At 47.2% G+C, this 14,341-nt stretch overlaps 1 protein-coding gene across 6 annotated transcripts in view; it reads left to right on the forward strand.

The window, feature by feature from the left end:
• TCF3 (transcription factor 3) overlaps positions 1–14,341 on the forward strand; it is a 131,994-nt gene that overhangs the window by 115,845 nt on the left and 1,808 nt on the right. For 3 of the 6 annotated variants that reach the window (XM_032238948.1, XM_032238886.1, XM_032238857.1), the window contains exons 16-19: positions 489–618; positions 1,850–1,997; positions 3,019–3,257; positions 12,323–12,467. In XM_032238948.1, coding sequence (XP_032094839.1) covers positions 489–618; positions 1,850–1,997; positions 3,019–3,257; positions 12,323–12,465 — 660 coding nt within the window. In that variant the 3' untranslated portion in view covers positions 12,466–12,467. Of the gene's footprint in view, positions 1–488; positions 619–1,849; positions 1,998–3,018; positions 3,258–11,402; positions 11,630–12,322; positions 12,468–14,341 lie in introns of all 6 variants that reach the window. The other 3 variants (XM_032239164.1, XM_032239020.1, XM_032239093.1) reach the window with 2 other exon arrangements.

Here is a 14,341-nt window from a genome sequence, read left to right on the forward strand (position 1 = left end):
CCCACCCTGGCTCCCTGCCGTCATTTTCTAAGCCGTGCGCATGTATGCAAGCTGCGTGCGCGAGCAAAGCGCATGCACAGAAGGCACTCACGAAGTGAGCACGCTCACAGTTTCAGTGTGCGGCGAAGTGGTAAAATTATGTGGAAACATTTTCCCCCTCCTCCTGCTTAGCATTATGTTGAAACCTGGATTGTTTGATTAACAACCAGTATATAAAACGATCCTGGCATCTTATTATTAAACCTGATGGCCATTTGCTCCTGAGGCATTGGCTGTGGTTAACTAATGAAAACTGAAAGAGGGTTTTGAAAGAGGGACTGATAGGCCCTCTTTCAAATTTCTACCCTTGCTCACTAGCACTGCCTAAGGCAGTGTTTCTCGACCTTGGGGGATTTAAAATGTGTGGGCTCTTCAACACCCAGAATTCCCCAGTTCAGCATGACTGACATATTGGCCTCTCTGGACCTTATCGATGTTCTTTTTGGCAGGTGGGGGGAGGTCACCCTGAAGACGGCCTCTCCAACAATCCTGGTCTTCTCCACAACCATGTTGCTCTCCCTGCCCAGACCAGCTCGCTTCCTGACCTCAGCAGAGGACAGTCTTCAGATGCCTTTAGCGGTAAGGCTGAGTTGCACAATTCGAACGCTGAACATCAACATCCCCCCCGCCCCCCTGGCTGGTGCAAGGTAGGGTGCCGGATCAATGAGATGTTGGCCTCTTGCAAAATTCTCCATGAAACGAATCCTCCCTCTTTGTTCTGACTGTGAGAACTGAAGAAGTTTCTTGAATGAGAAGCAAAATGTCTTCAGCGAAAGAGCTTTCAACCAACACCCCCCCCCCCGCCCTCCCTTTGGGATCTCTCTCTTCCTATGAACTCAGAATCAAAAATTATTTCATTAATTATTATTTTAGATGTTTTATTTTTTAGATTTTTTTTAAAAATATTATTTTTATAAATAACACTTGGCAGTAAACATACATATTTCTTCCTCCTATTTTCCCCACAACAACAACCACATAAGGTGAGTTGGGCTGAGAGAGACTCCAAAGTCACCCAGAGGCTTCCATGCTTAAAGGAGGGACTAGAACTCTCAGTCTCCTGGTGATTGGCCCAGCTCGCTTTCATGCTTAAGGCGGTACTCACAGTCTCCTGGTGATTGGCCCAGCCAGCTTTCATGCCTAAGGCGGGACTAGAACTCACAGTCTCCTGGTGATTGGCCCAGCTGGCTTTCATGCCTGAGGCGGGACTAGAACTCACAGTCTCCTGGTGATTGGCCCAGCTGGCTTTCATGCTTAAGGCGGTACTCACAGTCTCCTGGTGATTGGCCCAGCCAGCTTTCATGCTTAAGGCAGGACTAGAACTCACAGTCTCCTGGTGATTGCCCAGCTGGCTTTCATGCTTAAGGCGGTACTCACAGTCTCCTGGTGATTGGCCCAGCCAGCTTTCATGCTTAAGGCATGACTAGAACTCATAGTCTCCTGGTGATTGGCCCAGCTGGCTTTCATGCCTAAGGCGGGACTAGAACTCACAATCTCCTGGTGATTGGCCCAGCTGGCTTTCATGCTTAAGACGGGACTAGAACTCACAGTCTCCTGGTGATTGGCCTAGCTGGCTTTCATGCTTAAGACGGGACTCACAGTCTCCTGGTGATTGGCCCAAAGTCACCCCGTCGGCTTTCATACCTAAGGCGGGACTAGAACCCCCAGCTTTCTGGTTTATAGTCTGATGCCTGAAGTACAAATATGCTGAAGATTTCAACTTATGTCAAGTTGTAGGTGAGGGTGATTTGTCCTACGTTTCTCACTTTATCCTTGGGTCAACCTTCTGTTTGGTTTGGTCCCATTGCAGGCTTGACTGGGGGCCTGGGAAGGGCCAGCGTCTCATCTGGCACCAGTGAGATCAAGCGGGAGGACAAGGAGGATGACGAAAACACATCAGTGGCTGACAATTCAGAAGAGGAGAAAAAGGAACTGAAGCCATCTCGAACCAGAACAAGGTGCTCACTGAACAGGTCTCAACCTTCCTCTGTTCCCTTTGGAGGCTAACAGGGCAGGGCAAAATCCTGACCCCGTAAAAAAAAGCCTAAGGCAAACACAGCCTCCTCCAAAATCTTCCAGTCTTGGGGAGAATCCCCCCCCCCACCATAGTTTTCAAACCCCTAGGAACCTACTACAAATATTAATGGGCCCAACTCCTTCACAAGAGTGGGGCAGGTTGTCTGATTGGAGAAATGGATCAGGAAGAGCCTCCATCTAGTTTTTATTTATTTTATTTAGCAAATTTAGAAGCCCTCCATCTCCCCCACAGATGAGGGATTTTCCAGTCAGGCAATTCCTTTGGCTGGCTAATTGAAAGAAGATAAAATATATTGGTGTGGTTTTTTTCCCCCAAATTAATTTATTAAATTATTTATTAATTTTATCCGGTGCATGCATTTTTTTCAAATTTTGCTATTTTTCCCTGAGAAATTGCGGAGAAGCAGAACCATCCTATTTGACTTCGTAGCTTTTGGTTCTATTTATCTCCCCTGATCCTTTGTCGTTTCCCCCCCCCCCCAGCCCCCTCCCCTCCCGCCATTTCCCTGCAAAGGTCCTGAGTAGAGGAGAAAGGCATGGCTTACTTCCTTGAGCCTCTCTTTTACCTCACACAAATGTAAAGTGTGCTCTAGGACAGTCGACCCAAATTTTATTTAGCGACTACGGCTCCATTCAGAAGATTGGGGGAGGGGCCCCTGTCAGGCATGCATGTAGTCAATATTGACCAGAGTTGACAAAATAGATTAATGTCTACTTTTCCTTTTCAAATATCGTTTAAAAACAAAACAAAAAACGCCATTGTGATATGTTTGTTTTCTGTCGTGTGTGCATGTAGGGGTGCGCACATGTGTGTATTATATGTATTACAGTTTTCATATTTTTTATTTTTATTTTTTTTGTGAACATATTCCGGTGCCGAGGTGTGCACACACGAAAAATGTCCCCCCTTCTCCTTGTTTCATTCTTATTTCAAATTATCAGTCAAGATGAGGATGAGGAGGACGACCTTCTTCCCCCAGAGCAAAAAGCCGAGCGAGAGAAAGAGAGGCGGGTGGCCAATAACGCTCGGGAGCGCCTGAGGGTCCGCGACATCAACGAGGCCTTTAAAGAGCTTGGGCGCATGTGCCAGCTACACCTTAACAGCGAAAAACCACAGACCAAACTGCTAATCCTACATCAGGCTGTGTCGGTTATTCTGAATCTGGAACAACAAGTTAGAGGTCAGTGGAGGCTTCCGATGTGGTGACGTTTCGGAACGGCATGGGGCTGTCTGTCTGATCCTTTCAACCTTGCCCCCCGGCCCACCGTGGTGGGCAGATCTGCCCGACGCTCTCCATCCTGCTGACGTTTTCCTGCATCCTTTTTTTTTTTTTAAATGACGTTGCCTTAAGTTTGGTTTTTGTGTTTTTACTTCTCTGTTCCATTTTGTTTTTTTGTTTTGCATCCCCTGTAATTCCCTGTGTTGCATTTGAAAGTAAGAAAGAAGCTGCACTTTCTGCATGCCAGCCAAACCTCGTGCCTGTGCGGGGACTCTGCTTCTCTCTCCCTCCTTCCCTTCTCTGCTACTTAGCGCTGTAGAGGGTGGCCCACTTTGGACCTCAGCGCTTTGTTGCTAAATAATGGGGGAAGGGCAGCGTCTGCAAAGATGAAGGTTGTGCTGAGGAGGCATACTGAGGAGGAGTTCACAGCAAAACCGTGTACACCATATCCTTCGTATTGATTGGCACGCCCTTTCCCGCCCCAGCCTCCTAGAACACATCCGTACACGCCTCTTAAGTACAGATAGACCTCGACTTACAAACATTTGTTTAGCGACCATTACAGTGGCACTGAGGAAAGCGTCTTATGACCATGTTTCACATTTACAACGGTTGTAGCATCCCCATGGTCATGTGATCAGAATTCAGATGTTTGGCCACGGACCTGTACTTATCACGGTCGCAATGTCCCAGGGTCATGCGGTCCCTTTTTGCGATCTTTGGACAAGCAAAGTCATTGGGGAAGCCAGATTCATTTAACGACTGCTGTCATTCCCTTAACAAGCGTGCCAAGGGAAGTCATAAAATGGGGCAAAATTCACTGAATAAATGTATCCCTTAGTTGCATAAATTTTGGGCCCAACGGTGGTCGTAAGTTGAGAGGGGTACCTGTAGTAAAATGTAGATTTAGGGTTTGGGAAACCCTCAACGCTGAAAAGAAACAGTACCATGTCTTCAAAGTTACTGCCTCTGCTTCTCCACTCGAGATCTTGTTTTGGTGGGACCAATTCTCGTCCTGGGAGGAAAATTCCCTGTAGAAAAATACATTACTGTAAATCCCTCTGCCTAGAATAGTCTCAAGAATAGTCTCATGTTGTGTAGTCCAGGGGCCTCCAACCTTGGCAATTTTAAGACTTGTGGACTTCAACTCCCAGAATTCCTCAGCCAGCTTTGCTGAGGAATTCTGGGAGTTGAAGTCCACAGGTCTTAAAATCGCCAATGTTGGAGGCCCTTGGTGTAGTCTGTGGTGTAGCTCTTCGGGGTGTTTCTCTCTCTGCTCATCACCAGGAATGACTGAATTTGGACCCCGAGTGATACCTTGACGAGAAGGTGTACAAGGAGAATAGGGAACATACACCTGAGAGACACATTTGTGTCCGAGCTTGTGGTAGTTTTTAAGATCTTGGACCATCAACCTGGAGCAGTGAAAGATGCTCAGAGGACCTGGGATGTTACTTACATCAAAATGTGTAAGGTTCTGACTTTGAAGATGGTTTCTATCTATAACCCGAGTCTTCCAATCCCGCCGTGGTCCCAGAACAGGGATGAAATTCAGGAGGTCCTGACCGGTTCTGGAGAACTGGTAGCGGAAATTTTGAGTAGTTTGGAGAACCGGCAAATACCACCTCTGGCTGGCCCCAGAGTGGCGAGGGAATGGGGATTTTGCAGTATCCTTCCCCTGCCACCAAGCCATGCCCACAGAAGTGGTAGTAAATAAAAATTGAATTTTGCCACTGTCCCAGATCCCAACTTAAACCTCAGAGGTGGTGGGCTGCTCTTACCATCACTACCGGTATGCTGCTCATGGTCTGTTTGTGGACGCACCTGAAGTGCGCTGCGCATGTGCACGCTACCGCCCCTGTGGCACTCAGCTGCTTGCCGGAAGTCACGTAGGCACCGCACAGTGCGTGTGCATGCGCAGTTGTTCCGGTTGCTTCAAAAACAGGTATGGAACGTGGGTGGGCCAAACGAGCCACCGTACCGGTACGATGGCTGCTGCTCCCGACTACAACCGGTACGACCGTACCGGCCGGAACCCACCACTGCCGCAAAGGTAGAATTCAAGGATCACAGTTAGGATTCTTAGGATGCGAAATGTCCCAGAGGGGGGGAGGGAGGGAGGAGAAACGGGGAAAGGAAATTTGAAACAGGGCTCTGCCTAGGGGAAAAGACGGACTCCCGCCAAGGGTAGTTGTGCTCATTTTTTCTTCTGGGAATGCTGCAAATGCTTGGCTGTGCATGTGAGCATCTAACCTCCCTTTCTTTGGAAACCCAGCCCGTGGGGTTGCCTTGGCAGATTTGACTCTTTTCCTCAAGAGAGGCGGCTGTATTTACCATCCAGATCCACAGCCTGTTTTGTACTCCACTGTCATGTTGCAATGCTGGAATTCATTTATGCTTTTCTCTCTCTCTCTCTTTTTCTCTCTTTTCACTTTCCGTTTCTCTTTTTTTGCCTGTCACATAACATGTATAACTTTTGATTTCCTTGTCCAACGTTTTCTCGTTCTTCTCCCACCTTCTCTCCCAATCCTTTTACCTGCTTTCCTACAGACAGTCCCCAGCCGTGACCTCTCGGTGGTTCCCACCCTCTACCTTGTACTTGCTGCTTGCTCAGAGAGAGAGAGAGAGAGGAAGAAAAACAGGAGTGGGGAGGTGGGTTGGCACAGAGAGCAAGAAAGGAACAATCTGTGAGCGGAAGAGTTGGCGCGCGGTCCTCCCGCCTGGAGTTCAGGCTATTGGTTTTCGATTTCAAAAGAAATAAATAGCATTTTACCTGAGGTAGGAGATGAGAGGGAACGCGGTGGCTCAGTGGCTAAGACGCTGAGCTTGTCGATCAGAAAGGTCGGCAGTTCAAATCCTAGCGCCATATAACAGAGTGAGCTCCCGTTACTTGTCCCAGCTTCTGCCAACCTAGCAGTTCGAAAGCATGTAAAAATGCAAGTAGAAAAACAGGAACCACCTTTGGTGGGAAGGTAACAGCATTCCGTGAGCCTTCAGCATTTAGTCATGCCGGCCACATGACCACGGAGCGCTGGCTCTTTGGCTTAGGAACGGAGATGAGCACTGCTCCTTAGAGTCAGGAACAACTAGCACATATGTGCAAGGGGAACCTTTTTCCTTTTCCTCTACAAAATGAGCGAAGTTTTGCCTTGACTGGTGAGCAGTTGGCATTCCTACATTTAATCCCCCTAAAAAAATAATATCCCAACTGGCTTATTTTCTTGCAGCTATTCCATTAACCAACTGGGTAACATCAGTGCTAGCACTTCCCTAGCACTGATGATGTTACCTAGTTGGGTACTGAAATGTCCATAAGAAAACAACCGAGCTCAGAGAACACCAAGGACCCCCACAGTTCAACCCTGAACTACAAATATTCTCTTTTGTGGATATTTTTGATCCCTGGGACACTTTTTATCAGAGAGCTTAAGAAGAGACAGTATCCATCAGATGAGCTTCATACTTCTGAGAGTTAACATCTGTCATCCTAGAAAAGGCAGCCCATAACATTTTCTCCAGCAAGAACACAGGGAAGATTGAAGTTAAACACAGGCTTCTACTTCTTATAGTACCTTGGTTGGGTTTTCTGTAGGGTTTTCACTTCTCCCTTTCTATCCCACCAGTTACCAATTTATTCAAGAATGTATTATGTTGTTATCCTTTTGAGAGTGTGCTACTGTATTTTATAAAGGCCAAAACACTGTGGAACATCTAGCTGGTGTCAATCAGGCAGCACTACAACTGATAGCTATTCTCAATACTCTGCTAAAATTTGCTTTGGGATAAGAGCAAGCTTGCACAGGATTATTATAGCACATGAACGGGCTGGATTCCTTCTGTGACAGGAGCCACTGAGCCGAAGGGCTAAATGCATTGTTAGCCGCCAAGGATACTCTTGATACAGCTTCAATTTTGGTTGCTATAATCCTCAATTTATATTTCTTTCAATTCCTAGTTAGCTATTCCAGTTCCTGTTGGGTGTGGGTATGTAGGTTTAGCTTTAAACTGAATTGGACAATCCTTGAAATAATTATGAATTTAAAATATGAGGTTGTCTTGGAAATACGTCCTGTTGAATTGGACAATCCTTGAAATAATTATGAATTTAAAATATGAGGTTGTCTTGGAAATACGTCCTGTTGAATTGGACAATCCTTGAAATAATTATGAATTTAAAATGTGAGGTTGTCTTGGAAATACGTCCTGTTGCATTTTGTGAGGCTTGCTTCTAAGCGATAATGATAACTCCCATGCAGGTGTAGCATAGCGGCTTGGCTTCCAATTAACCATGGTTATTATTAGCAAAATAACAGCCAACTTGGTTAATTTCAAATTTGGTTACTTCTACTGTTGCTTACTTTGGTGGCTAGAGTTCGCTTGGATAATTGGTAATTCGGTGTATAGGGTGTTAATTCCAAGAGAATGGCTTTAATTCTGTAACTCAGATAGGTAAATTGTGTGAATGTGTGAATTGTGTGAAACCTTGCCTGAATTTTGAAGACGTACCAGAAAGAGATGGCGCTTAAGAGAGTCCTACATTGTTAGCCGCCATTTTTAAAACCATGGGATCAAAAATCCGTTCTGGATTTAGGCTGAACTCCCAGACAAGATCATGGGAGAATCCAGACTGACCTTTAACAGTGAAGCTTACACCAAAGAGCCATTTTCAGAATGAAGTTTCCCAAGTAGTAAATGAATCAATGAAAAGATAAAATAATTGAGAAGTTTGTCTTGAATGGTTCTGGAGATGCAAAATCAAGAGGTAACAACAGTTACTGGGACTGGATATTATTCTGGCTTGCCCTTTGCAGTTTAGGACAGCATTTCTCAACCTTGGGCATTTTAAGAAGTCTGGACTTCAGCTCTTTAGTGGAAGTTGGTACAGACCTCTTAAAGTGGCTAAGATTGAGAAACGCTGGTTTAGGAGGTTAGAAATGAAGAGCACACTAAAATACATCTTACTTTGTCTTGCTAGTTGGATAAGAAAAGGGTTGCTTAATTCCAAGCTACACAGGACCTAGAATTGTGCCTTCACACACTCTTTCAATAGGAAATCATTTCTAGTGGAAAATGGTTGCCTCATTTCCTCAACTCATTGGGGACATCCACTATGCCTTGTCACAAGAAGGCAATTATATCTACCTTTTCAAGGATTTTTTTTCTTCTTTTTTGCTCTGGGGAAAAAGGCTGTCCCTATATAAAAATAGCACTTGACAGGCTGTGATGGGAGGGAAAAGGATTTCCTAGGTTCAACCTGCTAAGAGTTTAAGCTGCTGCCAAGGCTCATAATTATTTTAGACGGAATCAGTTTTGATGCTGTGTTTGATTATACCTGGAAGCTACAGTATTTTGCCTGATTGGGTGGCTTGGGGGAAGATGGGAATGTTTCAGAGAAGCAAGCTCTTCTTTTTTTAGATGGAGATCTTTCCAGGGCTGGTACAGGTAGTCCTTGAATTACAACCATCCTTTTAACAACTGTTCAAAGTTATGACAGTGGTGAAAAAAGCGATTTATGACCAGTTCTCACACTTACGACCATCACTGTGTCCCTATGGTCATGTGATCTAAATTTGGGCACTCGATATGAATTTACAACAGCTGTAGCATCCTAGGGGGATCATGGGGTCACCATTTGCAACCTCTCCAGGGAGCTTCTGACAAGCAGAGTCAACAGGGGAACTCAGGTTCGCTGAGCAACTGTGTGATTCATTTAATGAGTTGAGCGGTCATAAAATTGGATGTGACTCATTTAGCGAGGGGCTTTGCTTATTTCTGCTGCATAGACTCTTATTCGTGGCAAGTGTTAGGAAGCCAACTTTACAAAGCCAGTTGCCAGTTGTGGCTTCTATTTTCTCCTCTCGAATGGCCCTCTCCTTGCAAGAGAAGGAGTGGCAGAACCTGGGGGTGGAATCACAAGAGGACTCAGCCTAGAGCTGAAGTGATGGCAAACCTTTTTGGTGCTGAGTGGCCAAAGCACCGCCCCCCCTTACGCATGCGTCCCGCCCACACACATGATGTGCGCTCATGCGCCCCGCCTGCCAAACTTTTGACTTCCAGGTTGGTGCAGGAGGCCTTCCAGGTCCAAAACAGGGCATGGGGGAGGGGGCATGTACATGTGCACGAACCCTCAAAATGCAATGTGAGCGCCCTCCCCCTGTGCATATGCACCTCATGCATGCGCAGCAGAGACCTGGAGACCAGCATGCACACATACACGGTGGAGCTGGGCTGGGGCGACGGCTGGCGTGCCCACAGAGAAGGCTCTGCGTGCCACAGGTTCACCATCACGGGCCTAGAGTCTCTAAGTAGCCACAAATAGGTTAGGTCTAACCCCTCTTGAATTATGTTAACTTTTACCTGGCACCAAAACAGTTCTCTGAGTTAGATTCCCGTGGATAGGCATGAGCAATAAATCACTTTAAATTAAAACGTCGCCTGTTGTGGTATTCGCTCACCTTCCCTACTGGTGAGGATATGAGCGCATGTGCCTTGTCCACGCATGCGCTGAGCCTTTGGCTAAAAAAAGTGCCTAAATGGGACGGCATAAGGGCATCCCCCCCTCCCCTCACAATTTCCAGTACTAGTTCGGGCACACCGGACCGAACCAGCAGAAAATACCACCTCTGTCTGTGCTGGGTCTTTCCTGCCTGAACTTCCTTTTTCATTCTGCTTTCATGTCCATGTCAGCACAATGTTTTTTCCCATGAACTGAAGAAACCAGGAATCACTTAAGGCACTCAACAAATGAAGTTTAAGTTCCTAATGGTGAGGTTCAGATTTCAGCGTCCAAACACACATTAGGCAACCGTGCTGGAGTACCTTGACTGATTGAAGAGCATTTGAAGGAACATGGACCAGGTGTTTCTCTCTGATCCTTCCCACTGGTTAGAGCTGCTCAATAAAAGTTGAACAGCCTGCCCATTACGGTCATGAGGTAGGAGATGCCCAGGCTGAGCCCAAGGATGTGGTCAAGCACATCATAAGTTTGGAGTTACTACCCCCTCCCCAAAAGAGACCTAAGTTCAGCCCTTCTTGAAGTCCATTGACTCTTACCTGGTGCCAATTTGCCTTGACTGTTAGTAGATCAGATTATTGCATATACGTTGCACGGAATAAACTTGTGGTGCTTTAAACTTTGAACTCTATCCTGGCTCCTGATTTCTTGCATCTGACACATAGCTGTAATGGTTATAAAATGGATCGCTCACGTGACCAGCCTGCATTTATGACTTTATTGTGGAGGTGATTCAGCTGTTAAGCAAGCCAGTGGTTTGTTATGGGCATGGTTTTGCTGAAAACCAGTCGCAAGTTTTGCATTTTGGGGCAAAACCATCATAGAAGACAGTCGTGTGACCACAAGACCTTGCAAATGGCCTGACTGTTGGAACGTCAGATTCAGGTTGTAGGTTCCCCTTTTTCAGGTTGGTTGTTAACATCGATCAGTCGTAAGTCGAGGACTACCTGTGTGAGGGTCAGTTTACTGAGGAGATATTGGATGGGCTGGGGCAACCTTTGTGCACTGTTTCTTGGTATTTATTTTTATTTCTTTGAGGGCTCATGGTGTTCAAGTGGCATCATAGACCGCTGTTTTTATTTTTGGTGATGGCGGGGAGGGGAGGAATTACAACAATACAGATTCCTAATATGTAAGGCTTAAATCTTTACTATAGCAGTGGGGAATCTGTTGTTGGGGGAGGGAGATGAAGTTCCCACTTTTGCATTACTGGTGGCTTTGTTGTCCTCAAACCGCGATTCTCTCGACTTGCGAAGGAGAGTCCTCGCTTTAGCGTTGAGCATTTCATCTGATGAAAGAAGGGATTGATTCGCATGTAAAAGTCTTCTGTTTCTTTAAATAGACCGTCTAGGAAATAAAGGGCAGAGAACCTTACTTCTGCCCCAGAGTCCTTGGCAGCTTCTTATCTCTATGGCGCAGATTCAAGGGTTTCCCTATGATCAATTGGCCTGGCCCTGTCTTGGCTTGTAGTGGCCTCCCGTGGACATTTTTCCACCACACCTTGGCACCGTCCCTCCCTCTCTCTCCCCCACCCCGATTCCCAAGTCACATTTTGCTCCCTGACTAACCCCTGTGGTGCTGTGTGAACCCAGCAGTACGGATGAGGCGCTATCCCTGGAGGACAAAGATCTGAGGGACCGGGAGAGGCGGATGGCCAATAATGCAAGGGAGAGGGTGCGCGTACGGGACATTAACGAGGCCTTTAAAGAGCTGGGACGCATGTGCCAGATGCACTTAAAAACAGACAAAGCACAGACCAAACTCATCATCCTTCAGCAAGCAGTACAAGTCATTCTAGGCTTGGAACAGCAAGTACGAGGTACGGCACTAGGGGTGCCCCACCACCCTGAGGTCATTCTCTTGCATGGGTGGGAGGCTGTCTCTTTCCGGGATGTCCCCCCACGTGCCCTTCTTCGCATGAGTGTCTTCTATGCCTGTCCCTTCCGTCCTTTGCTCGGGGCGCTAAGCGGAATGGTTTCAGTTGCAACGTCTTCTTCTTAGGTTTTGCTTTGCTTTATTGCTTTGTCGGCTGCACGCGGACCACTGCGGAAATGATCCTCAAAGGGCTGAGGATCATTCTGTGTCTAGAATGAAGGCTAAACAGCCCATGACTCTTCAGAGGTGGGAGTATGCATATGTCTTAAGCATAGCCTGTTGAACTTGCTATCCAGAGTAAGCGGTTGCCTGCTTACAGACCGGCTGAGCACTAGGTGGCAGCAAAGGGTGAGAATTGTCTGGTTTCTCTTTGCTGCCATCTAGTGACCATCTGCCTCCATAGCAGTCAAAATCTAGTAGCGGCAGCCTTACTGCAGCTTCCCCAAACCCTGCTGTTTCCCTTGCTGGGATCCTTTCTCTCCCTTGAGCAGCATGTATGTTCAGCCTCTGTTTTTCTATTCCTATGCTTCTTGGGGAGGACAGCAGAAAGACCTTGTTCATTGCAAGATATTTTACCCCCGTCTAGGTTTTCTCCTCCTTCCCATGGCGCGTGTTTTTTTCTTCTCTTTTCTCCCAGAACGCAATCTGAACCCTAAAGCAGCTTGCTTGAAACGTCGTGAAGAGGAGAAAGTGTCTGGCGTGGTGGGTGATCCCCAGATGGCACTTTCGGCATCTCATGCAGGATTAGGAGATGGGCACAACCCCGTGGGACATATGTAAAGGTACTTTCTGCTGGGACTGGGATGGGACTTTCCCTGAAAATGGAGTATGCAGCTTTATGAATCAATCAATCAATCAATGAATATTTATTTGCCACCTGTCTTGTTACAAGTGACTCTAAGTCATCCAGCTGGTTTTCATGCCTAAGGTGGGACTAGAATTCAGAGTCTCTTGGTGATTGGCCCAAAGTCACCCTGCCAACTTTCATGCCTAAAGTGGCACTAGAATGCAGAGTCTTGGTGATTGGCCCAAAGGCATCCAGCCAGCTTTCATGCTTAAGGCGGGACTAGAATTCAGAGTCTCTTGGTGATTGGCCCAAAGTCACCTAGCCAACTTTCATGCCTAAGGTGGGACTAGAATGCAGAGTCTTGGTGATTGGCCCAAAGGCATCCAGCCAGCTTTCATGCCTAAGGTGGGACTAGAATTCAGAATCTCTTGGTGATTGGCCCAAAGTCACCCTGCCAACTTTCATGCCTAAAGTGGGACTAGAATGCAGAGTCTTGGTGATTGGCCCAAAGGCATCCAGCCAGCTTTCATGCTTAAGGCGGGACTAGAATTCAGAGTCTCTTGGTGATTGGCCCAAAGTCACCCTGCCAACTTTCATGCCTAAAGTGGGACTAGAATGCAGAGTCTTGGTGATTGGCCCAAAGGCATCCAGCCAGCTTTCATGCTTAAGGCGGGACTAGAATTCAGAGTCTCTTGGTGATTGGCCCAAAGTCACCCAGCCAGCTTTCATGCCTAAGGTGGGACTAGAATTCAGAGTCTCTTGGTGATTGGCCCAAAGTCACCTGGCCAACTTTCATGCCTAAGGTGAGACTAGAATTCAGAGTTTTTGGTGATCGGCCCAAAGTCACCCAGCTGGTTTTTATGTCTGAAATGAGACTTCAACGCACATTCTCCTGCTTTATGGCCTGGTGCCTTAACTACTGTAGCAAACTGTCTCTCTTTTTAATTCCTAGGGGACAACTTCTGTTTTAATGTGATTTAAACCCGTGTTTCCTAACCTTGGCAACTTTAAGATGCCTTTTCAAAAACTTCCCTACAGAAAAGCAGGCTGTAAATGTTCAAAGAGAAGTAAAGCTTTCCAATTGCTGTGAGGCGACTAGGGCTGAGAGAACCTGGCAAGATCATCCCATGGACTTTGTGGTCCTGCTGGCTTAGATTTCTGCAGTTCCATCCTCCCTGGAGGAAAGCCTCTCTCTGTGGATTGAAATGATGTCCAATAGCAGAAATTCCTGGTGTGTTTTAGCCTCTTCTTCCTCCTCCCTCAATTAGGGATCAGGCCATGAACAGCTGTACGTGAAAGGAATGCCCATATGCATTCCCCCAGCTTATCTGAGGAACCATCTTACCCCATGGGACTGGCCTGCCCCACTCAGGATGGCAGAGGAGGCATGCTATGGACCCCTTAGGTCAGGGATGGCGAACCTTTTTGTAAAGGCGTGCCAAAATTGTGTGCGTACGTGCTATTGCGCCCGCACGCGTGGCCACACCCACAAGTCAATGCACCACGCCCACCTGTACATGTGTGCGCGACCCCTGCCCTGACCCCATGGAGGGGACATTTTTGCCCTCCCCAGGCTTCGGAGACTTTCTTGAAGGCCGGGGAGGGCAAAAACAGCCTCCCTTGGCCCTCTGGAAGGCCAAAAATCAGCTGGCCAATGTGCGCATGCGCACCGGAGCTGACGGCTGTCGTGCTGGCAAATATGGCCTCCATGTGCCACCTGTGGCATGCGTGCCATAGGTTCGCCATCACAGCCATAGGTCAAGGAATTCCGGCTGGCAGGGTCTAGGACAGTGATGGCTAACCTTTTCGGCACGGAGTGCTGAAACTGGAGCATGCGTGCGCGCACTGGAACCCAGAACAGAGCAGCTG

Source organism: Thamnophis elegans, chromosome 1 (genome assembly GCF_009769535.1).
Source record: "Thamnophis elegans isolate rThaEle1 chromosome 1, rThaEle1.pri, whole genome shotgun sequence".
Classification (NCBI taxonomy): Eukaryota; Metazoa; Chordata; class Lepidosauria; order Squamata; family Colubridae; genus Thamnophis; species Thamnophis elegans.